Consider the following 16,640-nt stretch of genomic DNA (forward strand, 5'->3'; position numbering starts at 1 on the left):
GCCAGCAGGGTTATCCCTGGGGCTCAGTGCTCCTGGTGGCTGTGTTTCTTTCCTTTCCTTATTTCCCCTCCTCTTCTTTCATTAATTTTTTTTTTTTTTAGGATAGATAGATTGAGAGGAGAGGGGCTAGGTGATGGTTCACCGGGTTAAGTGCTCACATTACAGAAATTGAGAGGGGAGGAGGAGACAGGGAGAGAGATACCTGTAGACCTGCTTCAACACTTGTGCAGTGTCCCTCCCGCAGGTGGGGAGTGGGGGCTCAAACCCCCGTTCTCACTCATTGTAATGTGTATGCTTAACCAGGTACACCACTGCCTGGCCCCTAAACTTGTTTTCAAAAAGAGGTCCCTGGCTTGGTGTCATCCAAAAAGCAAAGTTTTAGATCACAAGAACCAAGTAGTGGTTACCTGGAGGGGAGGGGGCTAGGGTGGGCAAAGGTAGTAGCAGAAATCCAGTGTAGGTGATGAATGGAAGGTAGAAATCTGCTGTTGTCTGCTGTTGGGACCAGTGTTGGTGCACCTGGTTGAGCGCACTGTTAAATGTCCCAAGGTCCCAGGTTCAAGCCCCCGGTCGCCACCTGCAGAGGGAAAGCTTCAAGAGTAGTGAAGCAGGGCTGCAGGTGTCTCTCTCTCTCCCTCTCCCCCCTTCCTCTCAATTTCTGGCTGTCTCTATCCAATAAATAAAGATAATAAAGACAAATGTTTAAAGTTACTAAAAAGAAAGCTGTCGTCCATAAAGCAACAGCTGTCGATTTAAAAGGCAGTATCTTCCAAATCTAGCGTTATAGACTCATATTACTGTAATTAAAACAAAGACGACTAGATGCAGGACATGGACTCTCCAGTCTGATGAATCAGAACGAGGACCTTGTGGGGGTGGGTGGGGGGAGGTGCGGGGGGGGGGCGGATGGCTGAGCAGCGGGGACAGAGGCAGGAGGGGCCGGATTCCTGAGAGGTGAGCTGTGCCCGTGGGTGGTCCCGACCTCTCCAGCGGCAGCCCCCTCCCTGCAGCACATCAGTGGAGCCCACGGTGGCCCGGTTCCCCTGGGATGGGGCACGGGAGACGCGGCTGACAGACACACAGCCGGCGCTGAGTCACGGGAGTGGACCTGTGGCCCGGGACATCGGCCTGTCTGGGCACCCCCGTGGGGGCTGAGTCATCTGCAGCTGCAGCCCCCTCCCATGGGAGTCCCAGCCCCCGCAGGCCCTCCCCGGACCACTGACCCAAAGCAGGAGACCCCAGCCCCAGCTGGAGGGGATCCCGCCCGGAGCGGCCGGTCTGGGGGATTCCCAGAGGTCCGGGGGGGTGGGGGCGGGAGGAGGGGGGCGGGGAGGGGGTGCCGGGTCCCCGCGGGCGGGGCGGGGCGGGGCGGGGCGGGGCGGCGAGGCGACCCGACGGGTGGGGGCCCCCCGCTCCCGGCTCGCCCCGCCCCCGGCCCCGGGACTTTTCTGGGCTGCGGCGCGGGCGGCGGGAGCCGAGGACATGCGGGGACTGCGGGACTGCGGAACCAGGGGGCCCGGCCGACCGCCCCCCGCGCTCAGGATGCGGCTGCGGCTCTTGGTGGCCGCGCTCTGCGCCGGGATCCTGGCAGGGGCGCCCCGAGCGCGGGCCCAGCCCCGGGAGAGAGGTGGGCGCCCTGTCACCCCGCCCCGCTCCTCACCACCCCCGCTCATCCCCGGCTCCCCGCGCACCCCAACTCTTCCGACCCAAATGCAGACCCGGCTCCGCCTTGGGGTCCTGGCAATGCCCCGCCGCCAGGCCGGAGCAGGGGAACCTATGGAGCCCCCCCACCCCCAACACACCAGTCCTCTTTTCTGCAGGACGCAGGGCCTGGCCCAGCCCCGCCATATGCACAGCCGGACGGCCTGGCCCAGCACCCAGTCCCCAGCTCCTAACCCCTAGTCCCCAGCCTCTAGTCCCCAGTCCCCAGCACCCAGTCCCCAGCTCCTAACCCCTAGACCCCAGCCTCTAGTCCCCAGTCCCCAGCACCCAGTCCCCAGCTCCTAACCCCTAGACCCCAGCCTCTAGTCCCCAGTCCCTAGCGCCCAGCCCCCAGTCCCAGCACCCAGTCCCCAGCTCCTAACCCCTAGCCTCCAGCCTCTAGTCCCCAGTCCCCAGCACCCAGTCCCCAGCTCCTAACCCCTAGTCCCCAGCCTCTAGTCCCCAGTCCCTAGCGCCCAGCCCCCAGTCCCAGCACCCAGTCCCCAGCTCCTAACCCCTAGTCCCCAGCCTCTAGTCCCCAGTCCCTAGCGCCCAGCCCCCAGTCCCAGCACCCAGTCCCCAGCTCCTAACCCCTAGTCCCCAGCCTCTAGTCCCCAGTCCCTAGCGCCCAGCCCCCAGTCCCAGCACCCAGTCCCCAGCTCCTAACCCCTAGTCCCCAGCCTCTAGTCCCCAGTCCCCAGCACCCAGTCCCCAGCTCCAAGCCCCCAGCCCCTAGTCCCCAGCGTACAGTCCCAGTGCCCAGTCCCCAGCTCCCAGCCCCTAGCCCCCAGCCTCTAGTCCCCAGTCCCAGCACCCAGTCCCCAGCGTCCAGTCCCAGCACCCAGTCCCAGTACTCACCCCAGCGCCCAGCCCCCGGGGCGGGGCGGTGTGGGGGAGCGGCTGAGTGGATGTCTCCCCTCCAGTGACCTGCACGCGCCTTTACGCCGCGGACATCGTGTTTCTCCTGGACGGCTCCTCTTCCATCGGCCGCAGCAACTTCCGCGAGGTGCGCGGGTTCCTGGAGGGGCTGGTGCTGCCCTTCACCGGGGCGGCCAGCGCGCAGGGCGTGCGCTTCGCGGCTGTGCAGTACAGCGACGACCCGCGGTGAGTGCTGGCCGAGAGGAGAGCGCCAACTCCCGGCTCCCAAGCAGTCCCCTTATTTTCCTAGAGACCCTCTCTCCGGAGACACCTGCAGGCTGATGCGCAGATCAAGGACTGTTTTCTGATCTGGAGCTGGACAGCCCCAGAGAGGTTCAGGGTCTCAAGTACCCTGTGCCTTCTGGGCTCTCCATGTCCAGTTCTCATCCTGGTCACCTGGCCACTCAACAGGAGGCCTCTCTGGTCAAGGTCCACCTCCTCCCTACTCTCCCCAGGCCATGAGCCCCAAGTGCTTCCAAAGGCTTTCATGCCGGAGGGAGGCTCGGAGTTCCCAGCACCACCATAAGCCAGAGCTGACCAGTGCTCTGGAGAAAATAAAATAAAATAAAATAAAATAAAATAAAATAAAATAAAATAAAATGCCGGCATCACAGAACTGAGAGAACTCTCCAAAAGGCTGCCTACTCAACTTGTGCCCAGCAGCCACCTACATGCCAGGAATAGAAAGACCCTGCCCCACCCTCTTCCCCAACAGGACGGAGTTTGGCCTGGATGCACTCAGTTCAGGGGGTGATGCCATCCGGGCTATCCGAGAACTCAGCTATAAGAAGGGCAACACGCGCACGGGGGCCGCCATTCTCCATGTAGCTGACCACGTCTTCCTGCCCCAGCTGGCCCGGCCCGGTGTGCCCAAGGTGACCCATCACTCTGCCCCACGAGGGGGCCCCACGTTCAGTACTTGAGGCCACGCTGACTAGTCCCCTGTGTCCACCCCAGGTCTGCATCCTCATCACAGACGGGAAGTCTCAGGACCTGGTGGAGGCGGCCGCCCAGAGGCTGAAGGGCCAGGGGGTCAAGCTGTTTGCTGTGGGTGAGTACCTAGCTGGGTGGCGGAGCCAGGGGCCCGTGGACACCTGCGCCTTGACTGAGCACTCCTCCAGGGATCAAGAATGCCGACTCCCAGGAGCTGAAGCTAGTCGCCTCGGAGCCGACCAACGACTTCTTCTTCTTTGTCAATGACTTCAGCATCTTGAGGACACTGCTGCCCCTCATCTCCAGGAGGGTGTGCACGACTGCTGGTGGCGTGCCCGTGACCCTGCCCCGTGAGTTCCTACCTGCTCCGCGACCCCGGCTGCTGGGGTGCACACTCCAAAAGGGGGCGCTGCCCTCTGTCCTGCCCTGAAGGGTAACCCTGCTGACCCTGCTGTGCTCCTGACCCCAATGCTGACCCCTAACCCCCCTCCTAAGTTGCCCGATTCCCCTTCCCCAGCTGATGACTCAGCCTCTGGTCCACGAGACCTGGTGCTGTCTGAGCCAGGCAGTCAGTCCCTGAGGGTGCAGTGGACGGCAGCCGGCGGTCCCGTGACTGGCTACAAGGTCCAGTACACTCCTCTGACGGGGTTGGGACAGCCAGTGCCAAGTGAGCGGCGGGAGGTAAGGATATCAGGATGGTAGTCGGGGGACTGGGGACTTGGCGGGGCAAGATGAGTGATCTCTGGCCTCCGGCAGGTGAGCATCCCAGCCGAGGAGACCAGCACGTGGCTGCAGGGTCTCCGGCCACTGACTGAGTACCAGGTGACCGTGGTCACCCTCTATGCCAACAGCATCGGGGAGGCCGTCAGCGGAACAGCGCGGACCAGTGAGCATTCCTCTAGCCCTGGCCCTCCCCACCTAAGCACCCACCCAGCACCCCCGCCCCTTCCTGACCCCATCAGTCCCTCATGAGACTTCCTCACAGCTGCTCTGGAGGGGCCGGAGCTGACTGTTCAGAACACCACGGCCTCCAGTCTCCTGGTAGCCTGGCGGGGTGTGCCAGGTGCCACTGGGTACCGTGTGACATGGCGGGCCCTCCATGGTGAGTGACAAGCATGAAGGAGGGAAGTCCTGCTTGGCAGACAGGGTCACAGGGACTCAGCCCTTCTGCAACTTCTGCAGGTGGGGCCGTGCAGCAGCAGGAACTGGGCCCTGGTCAGCGGTCAGTGCTACTACATGGCCTGGAGCCTGGCACAGATTACGAGGTGACTGTGAGCTCACTGCTGGGCCGGAGTGTAGGCTCCACCGCCTCCCTGAGTGTGCGCACTGGTAAGGACAGGTGCTTTCCAGAGGCTGGGTGGGCAGCCGGGCAGGGCACGGAGGTCGCTGATGGCCCTGTGCCCCACCCAGACATTTCTGTTGAGCAAACTCTGCACCCGGTCATCCTGGGCCCCACATCGATCCTCCTTTCCTGGAACCTGGTGCCTGAGGCTCGTGGCTACCGGCTGGAGTGGCGGCGTGAAGGTGGTCAGTGCAGGGCTGGGTGGGGAGGCGGGGTGAAGGCTTGGCTTCGGCTGACCTCACCCTGCCGTCCCGCAGGTCTGGAGCCACCACGGAAGGTGGTGCTGTCCCCTGACGTGACCCGATACCAACTGGATGGGCTGCAGCCGGGCACCAAGTACCGCCTCACACTCTACACTCTTCTGGAGGGCCGCGAGGTGGCCACGCCTGCCAGCGTGGTGCCCAGTGGTGAGGGCTCTGTGGACCTGGCTGAGCAAGAGGGAACACCCAGAGGTCCCAGGCTACGTCTCACACTGACTTTCTGACAGGGCCAGAACTGCCCGTGGGCCCTGTGACAGACCTGCAGGCGACTGAGCTATCTGGGCAGCGGGTTCGAGTGTCCTGGAGCCCAGTTCCCGGTGCCACCGAGTATCGAGTCACTGTGCGCAGCACCCAAGGTGAGATAGGACATAGCCAGCACACACACACACAGTTATGTTTCAGCCTCAGAGTCTTTGCTCTGGCTTGTGGTGGTGCAGGGGCTTGAACCTGGGACTTTGGAGCCTCAGGCTTGAGAGTCTTTTTGCATAAGCATTGTGCTAGCTACCTCCCACCCTTATCTTTCTTTCTTCTTTTTTTTTTTTTTTTAAATATTTTATTACATATATAGAGAGAAATTGAGAGGGGAAGGAGGAGACGGAATGGGAAAGAAACAGAGAGACACCTGCAGCCCAGCTTCACCACTCGTGAAGCTTTTCCCCTGCAGGTGGGGACCAGGGGCTTGAAAATGGGTCCTTGCTCACTGTAATGTGAGCGCTTAATGAGGTGCGTCACCACCTGGCTCCCCTTTTCTCTTCTTTTTAAAGATTTTATTTATTAGTGAGAAAGCTAGGAACAGAGAGAAAGATCCAGACATCACTCTGGTGGTACACGTGCTGCTAAGTATTGAACTTGAGACCTCATGCTTGAGAGTCCAATGCTTTATCCACTGCACCACCTCCTGGACCACTTCTTTTTTTTTTTTTTTTTTAAATTTATCAACTGCAGGTGAAGCTGGGGAGGGAGACTCAGAGCATCACTCTGGTACATGTGGTGTTGGGGATTGAAATCAGGACCTCGTGCTCGAGGGTCTGTCACTTTATCCATCGCGCCACCGCCCAAGCTGCCATGGGCCCTTTCCATCTGTATTCCTTTTTAAAACAAATTTCTTGGGGCCAGGTGGTGGCACACCTGGTTAATCGCACACATTACAGAGTGCAAGGACCTGGGTTCAAGCCCCTGGTCCCCATCTGCAGGGGGAAAAGCTTCAAATGGTGAAGTGGGGCTGCGGGTGTCTCTCTCCCTCTCTATCTCCCCTCCCATCTCGATTTCTCTGTCTCTCCAATAATAAATAAATAAAAAGAAAAAAATTTCTTCATTTATTGGATAGAGACAGCCAGAAATTGAGAGGGAAGGCGGTGATGGGGAGGGAGAGAGACAGAGAGACACCTGCCGCCCTGCTTCACCACTTGCAAAGCTCTCGCCCTGCAGGTGGGGACCGGGGGCTTGAACCCGGGTCCTTGAGCACTGTAACATGTGCACTCAACCAGGTGCACCACCACCCGGCCCCTCCATCTGTATTCCTGGCCACTGCTAACCACCATCTTTTCACATCCTTGCCTCTCATCAAGGAGTCGAGCGGACCCTGGTGCTCCCTGGGAGTCAGACAGCCTTTGACTTGGATGACATCCAGGCTGGACTTAGCTACAGCGTGCGAGTTTCTGCTCGAGTGGGCTCTCAAGAAGGTAGTGCGAGCGTCCTCACTGTCCGCCAAGGTGAGTCCTACAGGAGGCTGGGGACAGCTGCCCGACTCCCGTCAGCCCTAACCTTGCTTTTTGAAATCTGTCTTTATATTTTAATGTATCATTACTATTTTTTAATTTTTTATTTTACTGGAGCACTGCTCAGTTCTGCCTTATGGTGGTGCTGAGATTGAACCTGGGAGCTCAGAGCCTCAGGCATGAGAGCCTTTTACAGAACCATTATGCTGTCTCCCCAGCCCTTACCTGTTTTTAACCCCCAGAGCAAGAACCCACGCTGGCCGTCCCAGAGCTGCGAGTTGTTGCATCAGATGCAACCCGAATGAGGGTGGCCTGGGGACCTGTTCCTGGAGCCAGTGGGTTTCGGGTTACTTGGAGAACAGATGATGGTCAGTGAGGGATTGTGGGAGGCTGTGGGGAGCCAGGGGGCGGTCAGAAGTCACCCCAACACTTCACTCTTGATTACAGGTGCGGCATCCAGCCAGACGCTGGCCCCAGAGTCCACTACCACAGATATCGTGGGGCTGCGGCCGGGAACCACGTATCAGGTGGCTGTGTCGGTGCTTCGAGGGAGAGAAGAGAGTCCTCCTAAGTTCATTGTGGCTCACACCGGTCAGCGTCCGACCCAGACCTTGACTTTCTCTCCCGTGTCCCTTCAGACCCCTAGGCATTCCTCTTGACGCCTACTTCTCCCCAGAACTTTGCTCACCCATCTCCAACCTCAGAGCCACCACTTCCTCCTTCAGACTCCCTAGCTGCCCCCTCCTCCTCCGTCTCACCTCCTCCTCCTCCTCCCCTCCCTCAATTCATTTATTTTGCCACCAGGCTTATTGCTGAGGCTCCTCCTTGCCTGTACAATTCCACCTCTCCCAGCAGGCTTATTTTTCAAGATAGTGACAGACAGAAAGGATGAGAGAGGCAGAGAAAGCAGAAACCCCATAGCACCGCCACACTGCTTATGAAGTCCCCTTGTGTGGCGCTCCTGTGTGGTGGCCAGGGGCTCACACCTGGCTTCCCTACTGGGTGAGCTATTGCCCCACCCCCATTCATTCATTTATTTCTTAAAATCAGTTTATTTTTATATTAGTAGGAGGGAGATGCAGAGGAAGAGAGAGAGACCAGTGCACTGCTAGGGATTGAACCTGGGACCTCAGAACCTCAGGCATGAACGTCTTTTGCAGGACCATTGTGCTGGCTCCTCCCACCCCCATTTTCATTTATGAGAGAGAGGGAGAGACAGCTGGAGCATCATTCTGGCATATGCAGTGACGGGTCAAACTCAGCACCCTGTGTGTGCAAGTCCCACACTACAACCTCCTGTGCTGCTCCCGCGCCTTATTGCCTCACCTTCACCAAGAACCCCGAGTCTTTGCCTTCAAATCCTCACTATCTTACTGCTCAGAGCTCCTTCACCTTTTCTGCTGCAGCTGACTCTCAGATTTACACTTTGCCAGGGAGACAGCTCCGTGATAGAGTACAAGAATTCCATGCCCGAGACTCCACAGAGGTCCTGTGTTCAATCCTCAGCACTGCCGGATGCCAGATCTGAGAGATGCTTAGGTCTTTCTCCTTCATCACAATGAGTCTTCAGATTTGCATCTCCTCCTTTGCCAGCACCCTTGACTTCTCCTGGTGCCTTCATCGGAACACTGGCATCTTCTTTCTCAGACCCCATTTTCTCAGATCCCTATTGTCCCCTCTGGCAAAACCCTGCCCCTCCCTCAGCTGTCCCCTTCACTCACTACCACCTCTCTCTGTCACATCCTGCCTCCCCTGGGGTCCCATAGCCTTCCCTCATGTCATGGCCCCTCCCCTACAGACTACACCGCCTCTCCCCGCAGATCCTCTGGGCCCAGTGAGGACAGTCCACGTGACCCAGACCAGCAGCTCATCTGTTACCATCGTCTGGAGCAGGGTTCCTGGAGCCACAGCATATAGGGTGTCCTGGCACTCAGGCCGTGGTGGGAACTGGGGGCTTGGGGGGGGGGGACCAGAGGTGTGGAGGGTTGTGGGGGATAGGTCTGTGTGGAATGGGTTCATGTGGGGCTCCGGCAGGTAGAGTCGGTATCCCTGGAGTTGTCTCCATCCTCATTCCTAGGCCCAGAGAAATCCCAGTTGGTCTCTGGGGAGAACACGGTAGCTGAACTGGATGGGCTCGAACCAGACACTGAGTACACAGTGCAGGTGTGGGCCCACGTGGCCGGTGTGGATGGGACTCCTGCCTCTGTGCTCGCGAGGACCGGTGAGTGGACCTTGGTCAGCTGCTAACCGTCTCGTTGGCGACCCCACCCTGTGTACTCCTGCCACCTGCCCAGAAACTCCTCTCTCGTATCTTTATTTATTGGATAGAGATATCCAGACATCGAACAGACTCCTGCAGCCCTGCTTCACCACTTGTGAAGCTTTTCCCCCTGCAGGTGGGGACTCGGGTCTTGAACCTGGGGCCTTGTGCACTGTGACATGTGCACTCAACCAGGGGCGCCACCACCCGGCCCCCCAGCAACTTCTCTTCCCATAGAGCCCGTCGGGCCGCCTAACACTGTCCAATGGGAGGCTGTAGCCTCGTCTCCTTCCAGACGCCCCTGCCCTGGTCCCTGACCTCTTCCTCTGCCTCTGCCACCAGACCCCGAGCCGGTGGGCCGCGTGTCGAAGCTGCAGATCCTCAATGCCTCCAGCAATGTTGTGCGGGTCACCTGGGTGGGCGTCCCTGGAGCCACGGCGTACAGACTGGCCTGGGGCCAGAGCGAGGGTATGGCTCCCGTCCGCGTCCTCCCCGGTGGCCTCGGCCCCCTCTAGTTCGGTCACTGCCACCCTGACTGCTGTCCTGTGCTCGCCTGACCAGGTGGCCCCACAAGACAGCAGATTCTATCTGGAGACACGGAATCTGCAGAAATACGGGGCCTCGAAGGAGGGGTCAGTTACTCGGTGCGAGTGACCGCGCTGGTTGGGGACCGCGAGGGAGCGCCGGTCTCAATCGTCGTCACTACACGTGGGTGGAGCTGGACCTCGGCGGAGCCTTGGATTGGTGGGCTGGACGGTTGGGGGCGGGGCTCGTGTTCGCCTCGGAAAGCGGACCAGGGGATTGGTAGAGAGGCTGTCGTGGGCGTGGCCTGAGGCCCGGCTGGAAGCGGGGCGTGTTCCAGGCGAGGTCTGGGATTGGCGCAGGGCCCTGCAGGGGCGGGGCCTCCCTCCTAGCTGCGCGCTCTCTCTCTAGCCTCTGAACCTCCCAAGCTGGAGACCCTTCGCGTGGTGCACCGAGGGGAGCACTCGCTGAGGCTGCACTGGAAACCGGTGCCCGGGGCACAAGGTTTCCGCCTGCGTTGGCGGCCCGAGGGTGAGAAGTGCCCTCAGCATGGGTTCAGGGACCAGTGGTGGGGCCCCGTGGGGGTGCTGTGAGCACGGTTAGTGAGAGTTGGCAGGGTCTCGTGGGTCAGCCCGGGCAGTAGGTCAGTCCCCCAGGTGGGTGGAGCCAGTGAAGGTCCGCCGGGCAGGGGGCAGCCATGTGGACAGGTCAGTGAGGATGGGAAGGTGGAGTCAGACAGTGGGCGAGATCAGAGGGGCACCATGGGTGAGACAGGAGGACATGGGTCAGTGAGGTGGGCAGCTCCATCCATGCTGTTCAGACAGTGGTGTCCAGCCGACCCCCACTCCCCACCTTCATGACTACCCCAGGTGGTCAAGAACAGTCCCGGATCCTGGGGCCGGAGCACAGCAGCTATGAACTGGATGGCTTGGAGCCTGCAACCCCGTACCAAGTGTGGCTGAGCATCTTAGGGCCCTCTGGAGAAGGGCCTCCCACAGGAGTGACTGCACGCACGGGTCAGTGCCGAGGTCCCGTCTTCCCTGGGGTGCACTTCTGTCCACTCGTGACCTGACCTGGCTCTCTGTACTCCCTGACACCAAAGGGCATCCCTGCCACTCCTGACTCTGGGATGAGCCCAGCATGGCCTCCCATGACGTTTCCTTCACTGTGATGAGCTGGCTTCAGAATCTCTCTTTAAGTCCTTAGGACACATACTCTGGGAGCCGGGCGGTGGAGCAGCGGGTTAAGCGCATGTGGTGCAAAGCGCGAGGACTGGCTGAAGGATCCCAGTTCGAGCCCCTGGCTCCCCACCTGCAGGGGAGTCGCTTCACAGGTGGTGAATCAGGTCTGCAGGTGTCTGTCTTTCTCTCCCTCTCTCTGTCTTCCCCTCCTCTCTCCATTTCTCTCTGTCCTATCCAACAACGATGACATCAATAACAAGGGCAACAAAAGGAAATAAATAAATATCAAAAAAAATAATAAAAGGACACATACTCTGATTCCTCTTCTTTGATTTCTTCAGAATCACCCCATGTCCCAAGCACTAGGCTCAGTGTGCTGGCTACCTCAGTTGACTCGGTGACTCTGGCCTGGACCCCAGAGTCGGGGATATCCAGCTACATCCTCTCCTGGCGCCCACTCAGAGGCCTTGGCCAAGGTGAAGGGGAGGCCAGGCTTGGGGTGGACTAGCAGTTGGGACTCAAGCCAGACCTCTTGCTCAGCTGATTTCTGTCCTCTGCAGAAATGCCTGGGGGCTCACGGACACTTCTGGGGACCTCAAATTCCCAGCAGGTGGCAGGGCTAGAGCCCGGCGTCTCCTACGTCTTCTCCCTGATACCCATCCGTGCGGGTGTGCAGGGTCCTGAGGCCTCTGTTACACAGAACACAGGTATGATGGGGCCTAAAGGGACCACCTGATGGGCCGGCAACCTGTCACGGTTTCAGGCATTGTGCCCCTCTGTGCAGCGTGTCCCCAGGGCTTGATGGACGTGGTATTCCTGCTGCATACCACTCGAGACAACGCCCATCGCGCAGATGACGTGAAGCGAGCCCTGGAGCGTTTAGTGTCTGCACTCGGGCCTCTTGGGCCTCAGGCAGTCCAGGTCTGGCCCCAGAGACATCTGGGCCCTACATATCCCTGCGTTCTGCTACCCCAGGCTCACCTAAGCTACCGTTTCCCTACCCCACTATTGCTTCTTGCTCTCCCAGTCCTTACCCCAGTCTCCCCACCTGCTGGCTAGCCTCCTCTCCTACCATCACAGCTGCCCCCTGGGTCCCATACCCCTGGGCTCTAGGTCTTCCCCAGGCTTTGTGTCGCCCATTTCTGCTTTGTCATCCGCCCCCAGCTCTGTGTCCCTCGCACCCCAGGTTGGCCTCCTGTCCTACAGTCACCGGCCCTCCCCACTGTTCCCGCTGAATAGCTCCCGTGACCCTGGCGCCATCCTGCAGAAGATCTGGAATGTCCCCTATTCAGACCCAAGTGGGAACAACCTGGGTAAAGACTGCAGTAGACATTGACTCTTGGGGCTTCCTAACTGGAACTCGCTGCCTCTGAGTTCCAATGCGTCCTTCTCCCAGGCACCGCGGTGGTCACAGCGCACAGACACCTGTTGGCACCAGATGCCCCTGGACGCCGCCAGCATGTACCAGGGGTGATGGTTGTATTTGTAGATGAGCCCTTGAGAGGTGACGTCTTCAGCCCTATCCGTGAGGCCCAGGCTGCTGGTGAGGCACAGGTTGGGGGCGGGGGGGGGGGCGGGGGGCTAGGGGCTAGGGGCTGTGGCTGGTCTCAGCAGCCTCGTGATGCTGGCTGCTGGACCCTCTTTAGGGCTGAAAGTGGTGCTGATGGGCCTGGCTGGAGCTGACCAAGAGCAGCTACGTCGCATGGACCCCGTCCAGACCTTTTCTGCTACAGATGATGGTCCAAGCTTGGACCGGGCAGTCAGCGGCTTGGCCTCGGCCCTGTGTCAGATCGCCATAACCACCCAGGTTTGGAGGTGGTCTTCAGGGAGCTAAATGGAGGAGAAGAGGGGGTGTGGGGGCTCTTGGGAGAACTTCCTGGTCTCAAGGAGACCCTGTGTCCACAGCCACAGCCGGAACCTTGCTCAGTGCACTGTCCAAAGGTGAGTGTCCAGGGTTGAGCGGGTGGCTGGGGGCTGCACCTGACCCTGGGCTATCTGACTCTGTGCCGACATGTCTTCCCCCAGGGTCAGAAAGGGGAGCCTGGAGAGATGGTGAGTGGCCCTACTGGCTGTGGGGATCAGGGGGATGGGGCACTGCAGCACAGGGTTTATGTGCCACCCTCTCTAGGGCCTGAAAGGACAAGCTGGGTCTCCCGGTGCCCCTGGACTCCCGGTGAGTGCCTCCCCACACCTGGCCTCTGGGCCCCAGCCGCCTTGTTGACTCCTAACCTGCTTTCCTCCCTCAGGGCAGGATCGGTGCTCCAGGCCCCCAAGGCCCCCCTGGAACTAGCATTGCCAAGGGTGAGAGGGTGAGTGTAGAGACTTTTGAGGTTCCCTAATGACATTCTTAGAGGTCTCTTTGGGCACCCTAAAAGATAAGAGGAAAGAGGTCCGGGAGGTGGCACAGTGGATAAGACGCTGGACTCTCAAGCATGAGGTCCTAAGTTCAGTCCCCGGCAGCACATGTCCCAGAGTGATGTCTGGTTCTTTCTCTCTCTCCTCCTCTTTCTCATGAATAAATAATAATAATAATAAATCTTAAAAAAAAGATAAGAGGAAAAAACAGAGTCCAAAGAATAGGATACTCCCAGAAACCCAGGTACATTTTTTTAAAATATATATTTATTTTGGATAGAGGCAGAAATTCAGAGGGGAGGGGGAGCTAGGAGGGTGGGAAGTAGCGCACCAGGCTAAGGTCCTGCACAAGGATCCTGGTTCGAGCCCCCGGCTCCCCATCTGCAGGGGGGGGTCACCTCACAAGCGGTGAAGCAGGTCTGCAGATGTCTGTCTTTTTCTCTCTCCCTCTCTATCTCTCTATGTCCTCTCAAGTTCTCTTTCTATCCTAGCCGATAAAATGGGAAATAAATAAATAAATAAATAAATAAATGAAAGGTGGCCAGGATCACTGGATTTGTAGTGCAGGCACTGAGCCCCAGCAATAACCTTGGAGGGAAAAAAAGGGGGGGGGGAGGAGGTGAGAAGACACCTGCAGCACTGTTTCACCGCTCGACAATGGAGTTTCCTCCCGACTGGTGTGAACTAGGGGTGAGAACCCAGGTCCTTGCACACTGTAGTGAGCTTGCTCGGCCAGCTGTGCCGCTTCCTGGCCCCCAGGTGGACATGCTAAAGCATTCCAGAGACTTGGGGAAGGGTCTCAGTAGAGTGAGGTCCCACGACTCCCTGAAGGGCCAGGGTGCAGGTGCTCTGGCCTGGAGTCAGGAAAGGCCCTCCACCTTGCCACCGTCCTTGTCCTGGGCTTAGGTTCCATTTAGCTCAGAGAGAGTTGGGTCTATTCACTTACCCCACTGCTCCACACAGCACCACTGGTGTGTGTGTGTGTGTATGTATGTGTATGTGTAGGTATATGTGTATGTGTATATGTGTGTATGCATGTGTGTATGTATATGTGTATGTATGTATGCATGCATGTGTGTATGTGTGTGTGTATGTGTGTGTGTGTGTGTGTGTGTGTGTGTGTGTGCTCTAGGTCCCTTCAGCAAACCAGGGACACTGAAGGAGGGTGTCCTTGTGTCCTTACCTCTCTGCTTCCTTAGGGCTCTCCTGGACTAGTGGGGCCTCCAGGCAACCCTGGCCACCCAGGGACTCCTGGCTCCCCTGGTTCAAAGGTGAGTGAGTGGACACTGGGCCCGAGAGTCACAGGGTGGAGAGGCGGGCTGCTCTGACCCTCCTGACCCTGGCCTCCATGAACAGGGCTCCCCGGGGTGGCCCGGACCTCCTGGAGAACCTGTAAGTTGCTTTCTCTCCTCGGCTCTCTCAATGTCTCCCTCAGGTGTCCTCTAGAGAGAGGGAGGGAAGCCTGGGGGTAGTGCTGGCCTGTGGGGGCCTCCACTGAGATGATCTGAACCCAGGAATCACCATTTGTTCTGTTTTGTCCTCAGGGAGAGCGAGGGCTTCGAGGCCTGAAGGGGGAGCCGGTAGGTGAAGGGGGCAGGGATTGAACCAGGAAACCCCTGAAGGAGCAGACCTCCTCTAGACGCTGAGCAGAGCCTGGGGGGTGCGAGGGGATCCCAGGGCATCTCCAGGACCACCCCTCAGCCGACACTCCCACACCCTGAGTCCTGTCCACTTCTCTCTGTCCCCACAGGGGGAGCCTGGACGAGTCACTGGAGGCGAGGGCCCAGGGCTTCCTGGGCGGAAAGGGGACCCTGGACCCCCAGTAAGTTCTAGGGTGTATGGTAGGAAGTACGTGGTGTGTTGTGGGGGAACGTCAGGAAAGGGTGACATTTGTGGGGCTACTCTTCATGTTTTGTCTTCTCCATCAGGGTCCCCAAGGACCTCGTGGCCCAGTAGGGGACCCAGGACCCCGTGGCCCCCCAGGGCTTCCTGGAGCAGCTGGCAAGGTGATGGCACTTGCCCACATGCTTGGCTTTTTTGTGTTCCAGTGACCTGCTGTCCCGCTTTGAACCCCCAAAAGCCTACTGATTCCTTGGAGCCCATGTGACCCCTTGACCTCACCCCAAACTAATCTCCTTTGATCTCATGACCTTCACCCCTCCTGGTATCTTGGGGATCGGAGGTGTGGTCCAGGGTCATGGGGTCATCATCTGTCTTCCAGGGTGACAAAGGTGACCGCGGGGAACGAGTAAGTGAAGGTCGAGGCAGACGGGGGTGCTTTGGAGTCCGACTCCCCCAGCTGGCCATTCCTTGACCCCTATTCTGTCCCAGGGACCCCCCGGACCAGGTGTTGGTGGCTCTGCCCCAGGAGAACCTGGGCTGCCGGTAGGTGACAGAGGGGCAGTGGCAGGGGTTAGAAGCTCTCCCGGGGGAGTCGGGCTGTAGCGCAGCAGGTTAGGCGCAGGTGGCGCAAAGCACAAGGATCCGCATAAGGATCCCGGTTCGAACCCTGGCTCCCCACCTGCAGGGGAGTCGCTTCACAGGCAGTGAAGCAGGTCTGCAGGTGTCTATCTTTCTCTCCTCCTCTCTGTCTCCCCCTCCTCTCTCCATTTCTCTCTGTCCTATCCAACAACAACCACAACAATAATAACTACAACAATAAAACAACAAGGGCAACAAAAGGGAATAAATAAATGAAATAAATATTTTAAAAAAAAAAAGAAGAAGAAGCCCTCCTGGGCTGGAGTGGATGCTGCACCTCAAGTATCTGGAGCTTACGTTATCACTAATCCTTCCTAGGGTCTCCCTGGGAGCTCTGGACCCCCAGGCCCAGCGGGCCCTTCTGGAGAGAAAGGAGAAAAAGTAGGAGACCTGACCTCTTGGTGTCTCAGTCCTGGGGCGGGGGCTCTGGGTGCTGGGGAGCAAGGCTTCCAGGGCCTTCTAACATCTGCTTCTCCTTCAGGGTGACTGTGAGGACGGAGCTCCAGGCCTCCCAGGACAACCTGGGTCCCCTGGTGAGCGGGTAAGTGGAGGGAACGGGGGTTCTGAATGTGGTGGCCGTGGTTCCAGCTCTGACCTCAGCCGTCAACCCTCTGCTCCATGTCCCAAAGCCAAGTAGCTGAACCTCCCAATTCATCTCTTGCAGGGACCACGGGGACCTCCTGGAGATGTCGGCCCCAAAGTAAGTGCTGCTGCCGGAGAGGTCAGAGGTCAGATGTGAGGGGTGAGGGGTGACACACTTGGGGAGGCAGGAGGAGCAGGAGATAGGAGTTCAGTCCAGGTCAGAGGTTGTGGTTTCAAAAGAGGGGTGGTCAGAGTTGAGACTCTAGTTCAGCAGTCACAGCCTCTCTCTTACTCCGCTCAGGGTGAACGTGGAGCCCTAGGTGCTGCTGGCGGGATTGGAGAGAAGGCAAGTGGGGCCTGGGAGCTCTCGGGCTTCTGGGGGTCCTG

The 16,640-nt window shown here is 58.9% G+C and overlaps 1 protein-coding gene across 1 annotated transcript in view; it reads left to right on the forward strand.

Annotated features, from left to right (window-relative positions):
- Positions 1–1,341: 1,341 nt before the first annotated feature.
- Positions 1,342–16,640, forward strand: part of COL7A1 (collagen type VII alpha 1 chain) — a 40,894-nt gene continuing 25,595 nt past the window's right edge. Inside the window, exons 1-42 of the mRNA XM_060204673.1 lie at positions 1,342–1,627; positions 2,625–2,805; positions 3,335–3,494; positions 3,577–3,670; positions 3,741–3,902; positions 4,070–4,233; positions 4,309–4,438; positions 4,538–4,654; positions 4,735–4,881; positions 4,963–5,079; positions 5,152–5,301; positions 5,382–5,510; positions 6,723–6,866; positions 7,115–7,240; positions 7,320–7,463; positions 8,693–8,812; positions 8,950–9,093; positions 9,475–9,600; positions 9,694–9,840; positions 10,066–10,185; positions 10,524–10,670; positions 11,177–11,311; positions 11,396–11,542; positions 11,620–11,756; positions 12,022–12,148; positions 12,232–12,378; positions 12,482–12,642; positions 12,741–12,776; positions 12,861–12,887; positions 12,964–13,008; positions 13,082–13,144; positions 14,390–14,461; positions 14,547–14,582; positions 14,735–14,770; positions 14,941–15,012; positions 15,119–15,196; positions 15,412–15,438; positions 15,522–15,575; positions 15,990–16,052; positions 16,153–16,212; positions 16,336–16,371; positions 16,555–16,599. Of these exons, the coding sequence (XP_060060656.1) occupies positions 1,483–1,627; positions 2,625–2,805; positions 3,335–3,494; positions 3,577–3,670; positions 3,741–3,902; positions 4,070–4,233; positions 4,309–4,438; positions 4,538–4,654; positions 4,735–4,881; positions 4,963–5,079; positions 5,152–5,301; positions 5,382–5,510; positions 6,723–6,866; positions 7,115–7,240; positions 7,320–7,463; positions 8,693–8,812; positions 8,950–9,093; positions 9,475–9,600; positions 9,694–9,840; positions 10,066–10,185; positions 10,524–10,670; positions 11,177–11,311; positions 11,396–11,542; positions 11,620–11,756; positions 12,022–12,148; positions 12,232–12,378; positions 12,482–12,642; positions 12,741–12,776; positions 12,861–12,887; positions 12,964–13,008; positions 13,082–13,144; positions 14,390–14,461; positions 14,547–14,582; positions 14,735–14,770; positions 14,941–15,012; positions 15,119–15,196; positions 15,412–15,438; positions 15,522–15,575; positions 15,990–16,052; positions 16,153–16,212; positions 16,336–16,371; positions 16,555–16,599 (4,518 nt within the window). The 5' untranslated portion in view covers positions 1,342–1,482. The remainder of the gene's footprint in view (positions 1,628–2,624; positions 2,806–3,334; positions 3,495–3,576; positions 3,671–3,740; positions 3,903–4,069; positions 4,234–4,308; positions 4,439–4,537; positions 4,655–4,734; positions 4,882–4,962; positions 5,080–5,151; positions 5,302–5,381; positions 5,511–6,722; positions 6,867–7,114; positions 7,241–7,319; positions 7,464–8,692; positions 8,813–8,949; positions 9,094–9,474; positions 9,601–9,693; positions 9,841–10,065; positions 10,186–10,523; positions 10,671–11,176; positions 11,312–11,395; positions 11,543–11,619; positions 11,757–12,021; positions 12,149–12,231; positions 12,379–12,481; positions 12,643–12,740; positions 12,777–12,860; positions 12,888–12,963; positions 13,009–13,081; positions 13,145–14,389; positions 14,462–14,546; positions 14,583–14,734; positions 14,771–14,940; positions 15,013–15,118; positions 15,197–15,411; positions 15,439–15,521; positions 15,576–15,989; positions 16,053–16,152; positions 16,213–16,335; positions 16,372–16,554; positions 16,600–16,640) is intronic.

The sequence above is a fragment of the Erinaceus europaeus genome, chromosome 12, assembly GCF_950295315.1.
Source record: "Erinaceus europaeus chromosome 12, mEriEur2.1, whole genome shotgun sequence".
Lineage (NCBI taxonomy): Eukaryota > Metazoa > Chordata > Mammalia > Eulipotyphla > Erinaceidae > Erinaceus > Erinaceus europaeus.